General features: G+C 33.1%; 1 protein-coding gene across 1 annotated transcript in view; it reads right to left on the bottom strand.

Annotated features, from left to right (window-relative positions):
* Positions 1-3431: 3431 nt before the first annotated feature.
* Positions 3432-18244, bottom strand: part of PTEN (phosphatase and tensin homolog) — a gene marked incomplete at its 5' end in the record, with an annotated part of 78052 nt that continues 63239 nt past the window's right edge. Inside the window, 4 exons of the mRNA XM_084904386.1 lie at positions 3432-6931; positions 10564-10788; positions 13603-13766; positions 17940-18081. Of these exons, the coding sequence (XP_084760512.1) occupies positions 6746-6931; positions 10564-10788; positions 13603-13766; positions 17940-18081 (717 nt within the window). The remainder of the gene's footprint in view (positions 6932-10563; positions 10789-13602; positions 13767-17939; positions 18082-18244) is intronic.

The following is an 18244-nucleotide window of genomic DNA, read 5'->3' as shown; positions in this document are numbered from 1 at the left end:
CAGAAATGTCACATAACTTTCAGTTCTATTTCACTGGAATAAACTAGTTATAATGGCCCCATCTAAAACAGGAGATGGAAATTTTAAAAGCATATGGAATGTTTGGTGATTATTACTGTGACATATGCATCTCTTATTTCACAGCATGTATCACAATTTATAATTATTTTAATAAAATCTATTTCCTCTACTAGAATGGAAACTCCTCAAGGGCAAGAAAAGGTGTCTGTTTTGATCAGTAATATATTCCAAGCCTCTGTTATATACAGCAGGGACTTGACACATACTTGCTGAATAAAGTTTAAAACCAATTATTCAAAATAATTATCCTTTTAATTTGTTAAAAGAAAAAATACTCTCTATAAGAAAGAATTTCTATTTTTTATGTCCATCAGTAGCCAAATGGAACTTGATATAAACATTCCCAATACGCCAACTTTGGTTAAATGCACAGCTTTGAAAATAATTCATTAATGCATCTATCAAGATGCCACTAACATACCCATTAATATCCAAGACTCATTACTGTATGTCAAAGGTCATCCAGAATAACATTTTCATTACAATGAACTGTGAACTTTCCAGTGAGAACTGTTTGCCTGAATCAAACTATTTTAATTTCTAAAGTTGTGGAGTCTAGCGCGCTCGCTCTCGCGCGCACACACTCACACACGCACGCACTTATAATCTGCCCATTAGGGCAATTTAAATGGTAAAAGAAAATAGAAACTAACAAAGAAAAACAACAACAAAAGAAAATAGAAACTGAAAGGGAATTTGTAAATCAGGGATGTCATTTGGACAACTGTACAGAGTAGGCAGAAAATCCTAAAGGTGCACATAAGTAAAAGCCAATAAATGATACAGAAAGCCACACCCAAACATTTTAAGAATTTCACTACAGTACACAAATTTCACAAACTGAAACACTGGAGCCATGACTACAAGTCTTGCTCTAGAAACAAACTTTCTGACCATTTTAAGGACAAATGAAAATCCACATGCAACAAAAGAGAAATAAATTATTTTTAATTATATAAAAAAATATAAATCCTTAAAAGTTCATTAAAAAATATGCAGATTTTAAAATGTGGTAATGCTCAAAGATGGCAGTTGACTTCACTTATGTATGCAAAAATTTTCTTAAAATATCAATACATTGGCTTATAATACCAATACCTTCCAACTAAACTGTTTTTCACCAAAATTCTCAAATAACTGTCAAGAGTTGTATGTTCTGGTATAAAGTCCACCATTATACTAAGCATGGTAAGTTCCAGAGCTAATAGTGAAACATTCATGAGATAGTTTTTGATGTAATGGAAGTCACATGAGCACACAGATTGAAAGACAACAAAGTGATAAACCAGCAGTAGCCTTCGCTTTTTTAAGGTGTTAAAATAACACACTCCAAGCAACTGCTTGGGAATTATAAAAATTGAAAATCTCATCCTTCTTTTCCCACCTATAAGGGAAATAGAAAGGTGATGAAGATTACTAATAGTATTTCACATATTTTTGTTTATCTATGTTACATATAAATCCAAAATGTAAATATTTAAAATGGTGTTTAAAGAGACGTATCTAGTGTTAAGCTTGTCCTTGCTAAGTAAATGTGGCTGTTCATTTACTTAAACATTGATACCATCCCGATGGCAACAATATTTAAACGCTCCCGGTTAACTCATGCAATTAGAAAGGCTCTCAATAGCTGTACACAATTTGCATCTGTAGCATTAGAAAGAATCAAGCCACTGTCCATTTCCTGATGTAACTGCATATTCTACAAACCCATGACAGAAATACTAAGTTTAAAGGCTTAGAGAGTATGCACAGCACAAATTTCATTTTTAAAGAAAATAAACATGAATATATAGAAAAATGATTGTATAGTCACTAAAGTATTAATAATGGCTTTGTCCCCAGGTGGTGGGATTATGAGTAATTATTTTGTTATATAATAGTTATGGGAAAGTATTCTCAAAATAATTTAAGAACCAAATGTTTTACCACCGACACAGCTACTTTGTCCTTTTCTGTTTTCACATTAAACTTAAAAGCTACCAACCACTATGAATTTGTCAGAGTGGCTACATACATTCTGATATACTTGTACGATTTCTTAAAAGATGAAAAAATAGCAGCATCAGGCCAAAAAAGAATAAATTTGCTCTAAGAATGGAAAACAACTGACAAGTGACTTAACCACTGGGCTTCGTATAGCTATACAATTCCATAGGAAAATCAGTCTAATAATTTTTAGGTATTGTCCTTATACCAGTTCAGAATGAGTATTTAATGTTTATTGTTTTATAAACATTTCTCTCTGTACTAGTAACAGCACTGCTAATCAAAACTTATACTTAAGCTATTTAAGACTGTCTTAGATGTGAGGTTAACTGTCTGGCAAGACTAAAAGAACAAAAAGTTTCACGTTAGCAGCAAATCAACTAGATTTAAGGGTCTTGATTTTTTTGTAAGCCTTTGGAAGCCTGCATGTTAAACACTGGTGATTTTTAAATTCTCAATGGAAATGGTGATGGCATTCACTTAACTAATAGCTCAAATTATACTATAGTAAGAGCATGAACAAATATAAAATTGCCAGCAAATCCTATTTTTCAGAAATCACCAATTTTAGATTCCAGTATAGTTTCTAAACATACTTCAAAAGGAAAAAATTGTGTGTATACACACTTCTCATACTTTTTTATATTATACATTATTCACATTCACTTAAAAAAAAACAAGTCACATGGAGAAAATTTAAACTTGAAATATCATTAAATTCCAGTTACATAAATGCTCTGCTTTATTTTTAAAAACATTTGCACAGCCACGCTTATTACCTTACTATGCTTTGCTGAAAGGATATGCCTTAGTCTTTAAGCTTTTAAGATTAGAAATAACAAGGTTGAATTCAAGTTCTTTACACTCTTCTGGAATAGAAATTTGTAAATGGCACTAATCCCAATGAGTAGATGAAGCTTCCCTCCCATATGTTAATGGCAGACTACAGAATCATAAAGAATGAAAAAGCCACAAACTGAAATCTGAAGTATCAAATCCGTTCTGGGGAATTATCTGCAGACATCTGGCTTAGTTTAAAAAAAAAAATGCACAAATTTTTCAAGAATCTTGAAGTTTTTCAAGATTAGGATGTTATGTAATGTAATGTGCTTAAAACAATTTATTAAGTGTTGACTAAAGGCCCTAAAAAGTGCCTTTCTCAAACGTGAGTAGACTGATACTCTACTCCCAGGCTGACAAAGTCCATGTTTTAATAATTGTAGACTATGAAGGACAGCAGGGGGGTTTGGGGGGAAACTTAATAGAAAATGTAGTAAGCACATTTGGCTGCCCATTATTTGAAATTTCAACAAATTTAAGCAATTTAAATTATACTCTGATTTAATAAAACACCCACACAATGACAAGAATGAGACTTTAATCAGTTTTAAGTGGAGTTTATAACACTAAAGATAAAGGGTTGTTAACAAACACAATAACAAATGGACATCTGATTGGTATGAGGCATTATTCTGTACACATATTTTTTGTGTATCCTCAGTGCATAGCATTTACACACAGAGCCACTGCTGCACAGCACAAGAGTATCTGAAGAGGCTGAATCAGAGTAAGGCTGTTTTAACAGACTGAAATTTTTTAGTATATATATTCTATATGAAAACAGATTGAACTTTTGAACTGGCAGGGTAGAAGGCAACTCTGCCACACACTGCAGTTAAAGCCCCCACTTTAGTGCACAGTTCCACCCCTTCCATCTGCATGCATGACACATTAACAGTATTTAAAGGTAAACGAGGCACTTTGTGGCAACCACAGCCATCGTTATAAACATATTGCACAAATTTTCTAGAACTAAACATGTAACTTGTACCCTACTTTTATTTTTTTAAAGCTGAAACATTTGATGCTGCCAGTAAACTCCACGTAAGTTTATAACCTGTGCCACAGCAAAGAATGGTGATGCTATTTATTCAACTACCCTTTAATAATTATGGCAAAAAATATTCAAGAGGAGCTACAGAGGACTTGGGATGGTACAGGGCCCAATTGTAAGCTTTCTTAAAAGTGATGCCTTCAAGTAACTTCAGACATGTAAGCGGCTGCACATCCAAAAAGTCTATGAAAACATTCCAGAAACTCAAGAGATTACCTACAGAATGCATTTCAGGCTAATTATGAATACTGTCATAAATAAAGTTTTAATTAGGACTCAAAAACTTTCAGTCATAGCAATTCTTGTCAACTTCTATGGGGATGGTAACTGAAATAAAGGAGAGTAGTATGTATAATATATATTTATATATATATATATAATATATATAAAATGCCATTTTTCCATTTCCAATGACTACACCATAAAATGTAAGCAAGGCTTCTCAAAAACATTGAAACATTCAAAATCAAAACCCTCATTCAGACCTTCACATTCCAAAGGAAAAATAATAACAGTGCAAAAGCCCATTATAATGTCATTATTTATGACCTGGCCCTCCATGTTACATATCGGAACAATACAAGTTATATTTTAATATACTGTGCCCAAAACTGTAACAAATAACAGTAATAATAACTATCTTCAAAACATCAATGATTTTCAACTTAGTCAACAATTTTCAGCTTTTACGAAAGGTGGCATATAAATTCCAATGTGAGATCTTAGGAGTAGTTGTCTCTAACCTTACCAATTTAATTTATGTCTCTAACCTTACCAATCAATTCTTTATATAACAATGTTTAAATATAAATGTGTAAATCCTAAGAGCTTTGTTAAAAATTTAAAAATTTTATTTGCTGAATGAAAACTGATGAGGTATGGAAAACATGTTAACATTATTTACTAAGAATATTTTAGATGAAGTTCTGCCTAATCTATTTACCATCAAACTCTATAAATGCTGCTTTAATAGGTCCTATGCAATCTGTATTTGTAAATTAGCTAGGTCAGACCACAGCTAGTGAACAATTTCAGCACCAATAAGTTATTGAAAATGAGATTTTACACCATTAAGAAATAAATTGGATATTCAAATGTTTCCAGGGCAAGCTATTATTTGAAAGACACCAAATTTCTGGGGGAAAATTCTTTTTTTAATAATATCTTCACATTAGCTTTACATTAGTAGTTGTACTCTGCTTAAAATAATATGCAGTCTGGGCATATCAAATATATGATACTTAAGTGAAAAAGAAGCCCTAGTTCTAACTCTAGCACTATCAAGAAATAATTCAACACTGCACATCTAAAAGAAAATCTATTCTTTCAATAGCAAATTGTTAAAAGCATTATGTGGGACAACTTCTACTGAAAAAGTAAATGCCTTATTGTTTGTGCAGCGTTGAAATTTACTGCAACTCTAATTTCCTTTTTAACACAAATAATGTCCTTTTAAATATAAACATTATATGTATTCAGTATTCAAGTAAAATTCCCTAACAGTTAATGACATTTTAAAAATGTGCAAAACTGCAAAACTCATTGTAATAGAATGTGTAAGGTCAAAGGGTGGAACGGCTGACAGCTATTGGACTGAATAAGTGCATCATAAATCTTTAAAGAAAAAAAAAACTGCTTACTGTAGAATCTCAAATTGAAATTTCCTGTGCAGCATTACAAAACAGTTTATATTTAATGAGAAAAAAGAAGCTTGCAGGCAGCACATGAAGCATCCACAGCAGGTATATGATTGAAAACTAATAAAATATGTGTAAGTTGTTGACTGATGTAGGTAATAAGAGTATCTGACTTTTAGCACTGGCCTTGATTACACAGGAGATGGAGCATTCATTACAATTGAGAAAATGTATTTATAAATCATTGTCAATTTTTATAATGTTTCAAGCCCATTCTTTGTTGATAGCCTCCACATTTATATGGTTAAGTCATTGTTGCTGTGTTTCTTATCTGTGACCACATTATTTTTATATCCCTTCATTTGTGGATTCTTAAGATGTTGTGCAAGGTTCATTCCTGTACCCCAATACAGATTCACTCCCTCTAGCTGCCTTTTCTAGCACCAATATGCTTTAAAAAAATAATAAAATGCACAAACAACAAGCAGTGACAGCGGCCAATTCCTCAAATATCCAGATTAATAACTGTAGCATGCTAAAGAAAGGTGTGTGTAAATAGCTGGAGATGTTATATGGTCCAGAGTCCAGCATAAAATATATTCCTTTCTGAGCATTCCCTCCATTCCCCTAACTCGAATACATGCATTAGAATGTAGCAAAACCCTTCAGAAACTCCTCCAGCCAACTGCAAACTTATCTGTTGCCACAAGTGCAAAGGGGTAGGATGTGAACCTGTATATCATCACAAAGCTCTTTAGCCACTTCGGTTGGTGACAGAACACACAATGAGAAATTCCTACATATACACATCAGTCTGTCTCCACGTTTTATAAAACTGGAATAAAATGGGAAAGTGCCATTTTTATTTATCCTAATTGAATTTTAAATGTTCTTTTGACACAAAAAGGTATATACATGACACAGTTACACAATCTTTTTTCAACTGGACAACAAGTGTCAAAACCCTGTGGATGTATAGGGTAAAACAAGATTGGTCAGGAAAAGAGAATTGTTCCTATAACTGGTAATCTGACACAATGTCCTATTGCCATTAAAAAAAAAAAAAAAAAAAAAAAAAAAGGTCCATTTTCAGTTTATTCAAGTTTGTTTTCATGGTATTTTATCCCTCTTCATAAAAAAAAATTCAGACTTTCGTAATTTGTGTATGCTGATCTTCATCAAAAGGTTCATTCTCTGGATCAGAGTCAGTGGTGTCAGAATACCTATAATGATCAGGTTCATTGTCACTAACATCTGGTGTTACAGAAGTTGAACTGCTAGCCTCTGGATTTGATGACTCCTCTACTGTTTTTGTGAAGTATAGCTTCACCTAGAGAAAAAAGAGAAAGTTTAAATGGAAAATCCATAAATCAGACTAATCTTAAATTACTTAGTATAGACATTCTTTTAGCAGATTCATTTTTAAGTACTATGACAAACATGATCTTTAAAAGGCAGCTGCCTTTTAAATGACTCCTCTCCCCCTTCTTAAAATTTCTTACACTGTCTTTTCTTATATGGTAAAAAGATAAACTGGCATGTTAATATATATTTTTAATAAGCATTAACTTCAAGCATTATCTAAATATACAAAACAAATATACACTGAGACTGAAGTTCATCAATAGTTGACAAAATATATTTTCATCACAAAATTCTATTCACTAACAGTTGAATTCCAAAAGAATGTTTCACTTACTACCTATTTGAAAATCTATGTATTTTCTGATATAAAAATACTAAACAAATACAAATATTATCCTATATAATGAAAGCCTAATATGCCAAGTGTCCGATCATTGGTTTAACCAGTAGCTATAACATGCACTACCACTAGGGAGCAGATGCTCCAACTGGTAGGTTAGCTTGCTGTTGGGGTTTGGTCCAATCAGGACTGGGTGAGACGGGCCGGACACGCCTTGGAGCCCTCCCGCAGTCCCTCTCCACTCCTGATCATGCACCCGTGAGGTCCCTCTATCTAGCCTGTGCCCTCTCACAATCCAGGACCACTCAGGGGATGTCGGAACGCCAGTTTTGGCCGATCCCCGCAGGCCATGCCAAGGGACACCACCAATGCACGAATCTGCGCACCAGGTCTCCAGTACTATATAAAATATTGATCAACAACAATGTTTAAGATCTCATTAGTCCTAAAAACTTCTCCTGAAGGAAGGAAATGAAAGTTAACATCATACAGTGGTTTAAATAGACAACCAAGGGCCTTACAGGCTTAATAAAATTATTGTCAAAATAGCTCTACAGGACAAGAATTCCATTTTAAAGCAGAGGAAGCTAAGGCCCAGAGAGATTAGGTAACCTGCTGAAGACCACCTATCTAGTGGGATTTAAATTAGAATCCCTTGCTTACTTTATTATATCTACAGCCTCTCCTCACATTATCTAAGAGTCATCAATTCTTCTCCTTCTTTTATATCAGTAATCCATAAACAGTTGCTCCTGGAACAACAAAGAGGCCAGGAGCACCAACTCTTATGCAGTTGGAAATTGGTGTATAACTTTCAACTCCGCAAAAACTTTACAGCTATTCCCCTGGTACCCATCAGGGATTGGTTCCAGTATCCTTCTGTGTTACCAAAATCTGTAGATGCTCAAGTCCCTTATATAAAAGGGCATGAAACAATGCATACAGTTGGCCCCGTTGGTTGAATCTGTGGATGCAAAACTCGGGGTTACAGAGAGCCGACTCTGTATTCATTGAAGAAAAAAAAAATCCTCATATAAGTGGATCTGCACAGTTCAAACCCATGCCATGCAAGAGTCAACAGTATACCGGATAGCTTCTCATACCCCTCACTGCTACTACTCTACTCTACTAGTCCAAACCACCACCACTTCTCATCTGAACCAAACCACTGCAACAATTTCCAATCTCAACTCCTCTCCAGCCTATATATATTCAAGAAGTGGAAAGAGTGAACATTCAGATTACATCTTTCCTATGCTAAATACATTCTAAAGCACTAGTGTGCTTTAGTCCGAATGTAAAGACATTAAATGACTTATTTATCGATCCTCAAATAACACCAAGCTCCTTAATATCTCAGGACTTTGGTACCTGCTCTTTTCTCAGATATTTGTGTAGTTCACTTATTTCATTTCGGCCTCCAATTAAAATGCCACCTGCTTGGGGAGACCTTCTCTAACCATTCAGTTAAAAAATACACAAGATCATTCCCTGTCACATCTTTATTTATTTAAAAAATATATATTTTTATTGATTTCAAAGAGGAAAGGAGAGAAAGAGAAATATCAATGATGAGAAAGCATCTTTGATTCGCTGCCTCCTGCATGCCCCCTAGAACCTGAGCATGTGCTGACAGAGAATTTAACCTCCTGGTTCATAGGTCAACGCTCTATCACTGAGCCTCTGCTTTATTTTTCATAGCACTTACCAATAATTAAAATATTGTTTTTGTTTACTGATATTTAAAAGTTTTTTTGTAATCATAAGTATACAATATATTAAAACAGAAAACAATAAAACTAGAGCAAGTTATACTTTAAAAGCTAGTGATTGAGAAAAATGTAGACTAAAGAAAAGAAAGTAAACGGAAACCTGTGGATTCTAAAAGACACTTTACAAATACTTTAAGAAAATATATGATCTAAAGGTACTTAATACTGGATCTATTTTCAGTTAAAATGTGTAGCCACCCCCTTTATTTTATTATTACTAGCAATATTCTTACACTTATAAGCTATGATTAAGATTGTTATATATACAAATGGAATGAAGAAAAAAGTAAGAATTTTTAAAGAGAGAAAGTAGGAAGGATGGTGAAAGCAAAGGGAGGAAGTCAAACAGAGTATGAAATAGGAAAGGGAAAGAAAAAAATGTCAAACCTCCATTTCGGAACCTGGAGAATTATTATTTATGCATGGGAACACACACACATACAAACAAACAATCACAAATATATGAAATTAAAATAAACAAATAATTCCATAATGAGAGGAAACAATTGTAGAAAGGCGGTAAGAGGGGAGGATGACGAGAGAACGCCTTTCAGTCCATATAAAACTGAAGATAAGACTATAAAACTGGTTTGGCTCAGTGGTAGAGCGTCGGTCTGCGGACTGAAGGGTCCCGGGTTCGATTCCGGTCAAGGGCATGTACCTTGGTTGGGGGCACATCCCCAGTAGGGGGTGTGCAAGAGGCAGCTGGTTGATGTTACTCTCTCATCAACGTTTCTAGCTCTCTATCCCTCTCTCTTCCTCTCTGTAAAAAATCAATAAAATATATTTAAAAAAAAAGACTAGAATATGAGAAGGGTATCTATGTGAAGGGTAGGGAAAAGGCTGAGGGTGGAGAGGTACAGGAAGAGGAAAGAACTGGAAAGACCAGAGGCAGAACCATCTTGGAGATAAAGAAAGACCAATATGAGTGAATCCCAGGGAAAAGGGAAAGAATATGTCTCCGGTTGATATAGGAGGTAGGCCTGTGCTAAGAAATACCTGTGCTAAATAATACAAGCTCTTGTTGGGCAAAACAAAGACTATAACATCTTAAAAATTGTCAACAGGAATGACACAATCAATCTCTATTTAAGATCACTGTGAGGGACTGAGAATAAATTGGAGGAGTACAAGAGTAAAATCAGTGAGAACATCCCATATGAATTCTTCTCAAATAATTAAGAGTTTCTTCTACCCTTTACTTCCCCTATTTCTCCTTCATATCCCACTTAATTAATTCCTCCCAAACAAGTGCCTCAAATTTAACCAAACAACAAAGAAATAAGGAAAGCACAGCTTTCATGACTTTTTACACATCTTGAATTTTATTAGAAACTATCAGATTGCTGCTGCATAAATATTACTTCTAAATAATATTTAATTTAAAAATTAGTCAAGGAAGGCCTTCACAAGGCTATACACCTAAAATAAAAGCAGCACACACACAGAGCCACCCACCAACTCCTCAAAATGTTTTTAACTGACCTTAAAATTTGGAGAAAAGTATCGATTGGCCTTGTCTTTATTTGCTTTGTCGAGATCATTTTTTGTTAAAGTGAGTACTAGATATTCCTTGTCATTATCTGATCGCTCTATACTGCAAATACTATCAATTTCTTGATCACATAGACTTCCATTTTCTACTTTTTCTGACGTCTCCTCTGGTCCTGGTATGAAGAATGTATTTACCCAAAAATGAAACATTTTGTCCTAAAAAATAAAGTCAAAATAAGCCATGTTATTTAATATTTTGAATAAAGGTAAACACAAAGACTAATACTTAGCAATCCGTTGTATCTAATTCACATGATTTTTCTTTTCTTTAAATTTTAAACCAAAAATGTAATTCCACAAGTTATAAGATAGCTTACTTTTGCTTTAAAACCTTAAGTAAAATGTCTCCTTTCTAGTCTAATATTAGCCTTCAAAAATGTTTTGAGTTTGTATATATGTATGTATTTAAAAATTCAGAAATGGATTTAATTTTCTCTATGTTTCCACAGCTATTAAAAATTTTACTTTAACAGTTGTTGTTGAAATATCAGGTACAACTTCCCAACGAAGCAAGGCAGATACATTTTTACTGCTATGGCAATTCAAACATTAAACAGCTCTGGTTTCTTAAGTAATAATGAATGTTTGAAAAAAATTCATAATAAAATATGAAGTGGGAGGGGAGACGGTAAGTACTTCTGACTTTTTTTTGTTATAAAATGCTTATTTTTAAGGAATCACTTCTTACTAGTAATATGAGGTCTTATTAATCAAAAATGGCATCAGACGTTCATTACTTCAAACCTTTCTTAACCAACAACAACAACAAAAATGTTCCCTCTCTTACTAAATTTGGTCTGCATGGATCATTTGACAATTAAAGATGTACAACCTTGTGATACCTTATCTGGTCATTTAAATATTTTATTTAATTTATCTTTAAGTTATCCCACCCATGGAAGTATCATATCTTAAATGTTTTTTGCAACTTTTAATAGTACTTAGCACTGCCTTTTAAAAAATATTTGTTTTAATTATTTTACCAAAGTCACTAAATTAGTAATTACACACATATTTTACTTAGAATCAGAAGAAAATAAGCTAGTAATATTCAAATTTCCAAAAATGTGGATTCCATATAAATACAGTGATTATACTAAACCTGTTTTTGTTTAAATCACTGCAAACATTTATAACAGGAAGAAAAATATCACATATAATGGAAATGTATGTAAGTAATCCAAAATATATTATAAATATTTATCGAATCTTTCATTTTACATGTGTTAATATAATGCACAGGAGATAACTGAAATACGAATTAGCACACTCGCAAAGGTACAGAGAAATAGATTAAGGTGCCTGTTTGTTTTTAAAGACAAAATACAAGATTTTAAGTGTACTTGTTTTACAATGAATAGAAGAAAAAACAACTACCTTAATTTTAAAACATTTGCTAACGCTTCTTGGTTTGTTGACTTATTTATTTAGATAGTATCATCTTCTTTTTATAGGTTTTTACTGATTTTTAGAGGGATAGAGAGATAGAAACATCAATGAGAGAGAAACATCACTGATCGGCTGCCTCAGCACGCCCCCCCACTAGGGACCAAGCCCACAATCCTGGCATGTCCCCTGACTGGAAATCGAACTGGTGATCACACCAGCTGGGCACTTCTTGGATTATTAAAAAATAATTTTCAAAGTTATTGAAATATATTTATATAGGACAAGTAAAAAAAAAAATAGGTTTCTGGTGAAAAAAATTAGTTTAACATTTTGTTATTTCCTAACTACTTGGATTCTAAATAAAGAAAATTATATTTCTTCTAATAAGTCAAAGTATAGTTAAAAATTTTTGTAGTAAATGAAACTTCCTCTTATTTTCTTTAAAAAAAAAAAAAAGCTAAACATCAGGAAAATTAAATCAATTCTATTACTAAAAATTTCTAAAAATTGGTAATGTGCTATACAAATGTTTAAAGAGGCAAGTATCAATATACAAAAGCTAGTATTTTTGTTCATCACCAATTAAAAATTTTTTTAGCTTCATCTTAAATGTTCACTCATAATATTTTAAAACAACACAGTTTTAAAATGAGCTTATATTTTCTAAATATAGAACAATAAGATACAAACCTCACTTTTTTAAACCTATATATTTAAATAATACATTTTTTCCATTCTTTTTTTTTTTTTTATAAAATATTTTATTGATTTTGTACAGCGAGGAAGGGAGAAAGATAGAGAGTTAGAAACATCGATGAGAGAGTCATCGATCAGCTGCCTTTTGCACACCCCCTACTGGGGATATGCCCGCAACCAAGGTACATGCCATTGACCGGAATCGAACCCGGGACCCTTCAGTCCCCAAGCCGACGCTCTATCCATTGAGCCAAACTGGTTTCGGCCATTTTTTTCATTCTTTATCACTTCCTCTTCATACCTATTTCTCTTCTAGCTAAATTCGAAATACTTAGTAAATTTGAAGAAGCAAAATATAAAATGACATAATTGTAAGAAACAGAAACCAAAATGGGGGAAAGTGGTTTGTGTCATTATATAAGACCATGAAACAGATCTTATTTATACATACAGACCAAGTTTATTTGATCCCTTGCTAACTTCTTCTCAGGTAATTAATCACCCCCTCTAAGAAGATTAAAACTGATTTCATGTAGTATGTATACAATCTTTACTATTTTTAAAAAATTTCTTTGTATAACTCAAGTTAAAGAAAATTCATCTCAAATTACATTTAACTTTAAAAGGTCTTTTGTCCTTTTTCCTTCTAATAGGATTATTTACCATTATAACGACTCATCAATGCCTATGGTAAACAATGCATGTGCAAATCTAACAGAAAACCAATTCTAATTCATTAGATATCAGTCATAAAATGAAATAACCTTTTAATATATCCTTACAGGTTGATTTCTGCCTAACCAAATACTTTACACAAAAGATCTAAGGTTACTATTCAAGGTGCAGTTATTTTTATATTTTTCCCAATAAAAGCAAAGTGCAAACCTTCTTTAGCTTGTTCTGTTTGTGGAAGAACTCTACTTTGATGTCACCACACACAGGCAATGGCTGAGGGAATTCAAAGTACATGAACTTGTCTTCCCGACGTGTGGGTCCTGAACTGGAGGAATATATCTTCACCTTGAGCTGGCAGACCACAAAATGAGGATCTGCATGGTTAAATACATAAAAGTATCATTTCACAGGAAATGGCTTTAACTAGCAAACTGTCAAAAACTATTTTAATTGTTAATATTAGCAATATATACAAAATAGTAATTCTGATATTCTAATCCTGATCTAAAACAAATTAATAATATAAATTAAGTAAAAATGTAATCAATACAAAATTTTCCCCAATCTGAACCTTCAACATAAGGTTCTATTGCTGGCATGAAAGTCAATTCTGTTTCAAAAATAATAAGTCCTAAAATTAGACTTCTAGCACTATAGTAACATAAAAACTTTAACACTAAAATGATGTTAGAAATGCTTAAAATAACTTTCTGGCACATCTATGAACTGCTTAAAGGTAAGTTTTAAAAGTTACTTTGGTGCAATATTTTAAAGTCTCTATCATGTAACAAAATCCAAAAAATCATTACATGTTCACAAGAGGTAAGAAAATATACTCTATAGAAAGTTTTACTAAATTCCATAAACATAAGTCTCAATATTTACAAAAATATTAACTGTCATTCATTTTACCTACAGCTCACACTTTATTTTTAAAGGTATATAAAGCCACCATGATGAGAAACAGGAAGGAGAGGGTTTGAAATGTCTGCTAAGAAAGGCAAAAGACATAAAGTACATATTGAAGTGCACCGCCCCGCTCCCGTCCCCCCAATTCATTGACAAGTATTTTGATTTTGGCTTATGTCTGCTTTAAAATAACTGGCTCCCAGCTGGAGTGTCTCAGTGGTCGATCATCACCTATGAACCAGGAGGTCTCGGATTTGATTAGTGGTCAGGGCTCATACCTGGGTTGTAGGCTAAGTCCCCGGTGGGGGCGCATGCAGAAGGCAGCCAATTAATGATTCTCTCTCAACACTGACGTTTCTATCTCTCTCCCTCTTCCTCCCTCTCTGAAGTCAATAAAAATTCAAAATGAATGAATGGATGAAAGAATGAAAATAACTGATAAAATATGATGTATCATGCGTATGTATTAGCAATGCAACTTAAAGGTAATAATGACAAAGTATAACTAATTTATGGTACAATGAGTTCACAAACAATTTCATAAAAGAGTGACTAGCCTTAGGAGGGTTAGAAATGGGTTTTTGAAGGAAACATGTCAAAATAATTAAGAAATAAAAGCAAGCTTGCATAAAGTGCATGAGAAATAAATACGTGTATATATACACATACACGTACATATACACATAGAAATAAAATTCTCCCACCACAAGGCATTATCTTTAAAGATGAAAAAAAAAGTATCCCATTCTTTATCAATAAGACCAACAATTAAGAACAAGGCAAAATGCTATCCAAACTAAATGAATTCCCCAGTTTAATAAACATCTACTAGCTCATGCATCCAATATCTAAAGCAATTTGAAAAATCACATAATAAATAGTAGAACTGATCAAAGCACATGCGGATATTCTATTTGGGTTTGCAAGACATTTATCTTGAGAAAAAGCTCTCTAAAAAAGAGGAAATATTATACTAACAATCTTTCAACAATTTCTACTTTCTTGACTAAGGATTCAAAGTACAATGAACCATTTTAAAAGATGAGTTTAATATGAATTTAATATTTTAGACAGATAAGTCCAACATTATTATGGTTCTGTGAACTTCTAAGACACACTTTTGATATATATCCTTTCATATGACTGTTTTCTAAAGATGGGTATCTATCATAGTTTAAAAAAAATCAGTGATCATCTCTTATTAACATTTTTAACCCTTTAAGATATATAGACTTAGAAATATTAAGACAATAATCAAGTAAGAAAAAAAGTAGTAAATCCCTGCCAACTTTGCAGAAGACACTCTTTCACAAGCTGTTTTCTTCACGGATTCCTCTTATTCCTCCAGAACGAAGATTGTCCCAGCTCCCCTGTCTCAGTCCTCACCATTTCCCGCTGCGCCTTCTCATCCGACAGCCTCACACCATTTAACTGAAAGGCTTAACTATGTCCCTTTCCTGATGCTTCCCAAAATATCTGATATATCCTCTCATCTAAAGATTCAAACCCATACTTCCAAGTGCTCATTGAATATCTATCTTCATGTAAACAGCTTACCTTCACTTGAATTAAAACATATTTAAAACTAAAATGTCAACATTCATGTCCCCAAGTCTCAGATTCCTAGTTTTTCAGTGAATTATTCACCTGACCAGAATAGAAACTCTTGACAAATTTTTCAAATAAAAATGGCAGAAGAAAAAATAAGCTAATTCCATTTTATTGCTCTAGCAGAGCACATCTGGCTTTGAGCAAGTCATATAACTGGCTTCCTTTGTTCATCATTTTCTACTCTTGCTATCATCACTTTCTACACAACTGTACTTACAACACAGTTTACGCCTCCAGCATTATCACCGACACTGTAGTATTTGTCATATTAAGTCTGAAATCCCCATTCAAGACCCGCTAACAGTGAGCCACATCTATTCCTATTCTATTCTCTGTCCCTACATTTCTTGTCCAGCTCCTTTCCTATTGCCTATAATACTTCCCTCGGTTTTAATGTCAATGTATGCTTTCCCGAGCGTTCAATACTGAGCTGGACTTCCTTCATGAAACTGACAATTCCCCAAAACTTTTTCTTAGCATTTGTAATTTATATATACAACCTCCCACATAATTATATACAGCTTTACTACATAGTATTAAATCAGAATGCATAGAAAATTAGTAAAGATTTAAAAGATTTCAGTTGTCAGTATGAATACTGAGACCAAAACAAAACAAAAAAATATGTATCATAAAACAAAACACAAATTATTTAACTGTAGAAAAAGAGAATTGGTGAAATTTTTTAAGAGAAGCAATGTGAAAAAAACTATACAAGATTACTAAACTGAATGTTCTCTTCTTTCCCTTATTATTATTTCTCTAATTTGTTATGCCTTTCTTTTGGCTCTTCTACTGATATCTGTACTATAGCAAAAGCATGAGTTTTTTTTCTTCCTGTTTCCTTCTCTTCTATGAATCTGTTAAGTTCCTAGCTTATGTCAATCACCTCTGATATCTTAGTGCCTTGCACCCAGCAGTTTTCAAAATTGTACTGAGATGACAAAAGGATCAAAGAGGCCCCTTACAAGACTTTGTGGTCTCTGATAAAATTGCCTTTCTCTAAGAATACAGAAAATATCTGATGAAGGTGATCATACCTATCTGACAAAGATAAACAAAATCAAGAAATTAATTTCCTACGTATAAATTAATTTAGGGACAAAAATTGTTTTAAATTACATAAATATTTTAAGTTTAAGCAAAACTTAAAAGCTAAAAACTAAAACCACTAATGAATTGCAAAATATTGCAGAAATTAGAACTATTAAAGAAATAATGTGGTGGTATCTTATCTAGAAACTACAAAATTGCATTATAAATACTCAAAACTAAATCCAGATTTTCTCTAATACGACACACACTTTGACTCAACCCTATTCAGTCAATATACTTTAGACTATCACCATGTCATATCACTTTTTCTTTTATTGCCTGTCACCATTTCTATCAATATCTAGTCTTCCTTAAGATATGAAGAAACTGGTCCGTGCTTCAATCCCAGTAAACTGATGAACCCCACTGCCATTCTGATGCTAGATGTGACAGGACAGGCTTTTTTTTTTAAGCCATCTAGTCAAAACTTAGGCTGCAATTTATAATTGCAGCACAGAATTTTTCCTTCATAAATACAATTTTGTTTTAAAGACATTAAAACATTGCTCTTGGCTTCTTTAGACCAGTGCACTAAACAACTGACCAGTGCACTAAACAATCAATATGGGATGTTTCAGAAATAAATAAATATATATATATATATATACCCCCACATAAATTTTAAGTGCAATAAATTTCTTTCTAGATATTTAAAAAATATTTTTTTATTGCGTTCAGAAAGGAAGGGAGAGGGAGAAAGAGATAGAAACATCAATAATGAGAACCATTGATCGGCTACCTCCTGCATGCCCCTACTGAGGTTAGAGCCACAACCCAGGCATGTGCCCTGACCGGGAATGGAAATGTGACCTCCTAATTCATAGGTCTGACACTCAACCACTGAGCGACACCAGCCGATTTTTATATAAACTTCTACATATGTTAAGAAAAGTGTTCCAGTACATGGGAGAATAAGAATTTGGAGCACTTACTGCAGGTTCCGCCACTGAACATTGGAATAGTTTCAAACATCATCTTGTGAAACAACAGTGCCACTGGTCTATAATCCAGATGATTCTTTAACAGGTAGCTATAATAATACACATAGCGCCTCTGACTGGGAATAGTTACTCCCTGGTGGACAGAAAAAGAGAAAAGCCAAATTCAAAAGAAAAGTTCCATTATAGTTGTTTCACTTAAATTATTGTGGTAACTGGGTTGTACCCACTGAAGAACATATTTACATTAGAAATCTGACCTTAAATGATTAATATTTAAATGCAGCTCATTAACAGTA

Source organism: Pipistrellus hanaki (genome assembly GCF_964339955.1).
Source record: "Pipistrellus hanaki genome assembly, chromosome: 14".
NCBI classification, from domain to species: domain Eukaryota; kingdom Metazoa; phylum Chordata; class Mammalia; order Chiroptera; family Vespertilionidae; genus Pipistrellus; species Pipistrellus hanaki.
Note: the sequence above shows the minus strand (reverse complement) of the source record. Positions and strands in the feature narration are given on the sequence as shown.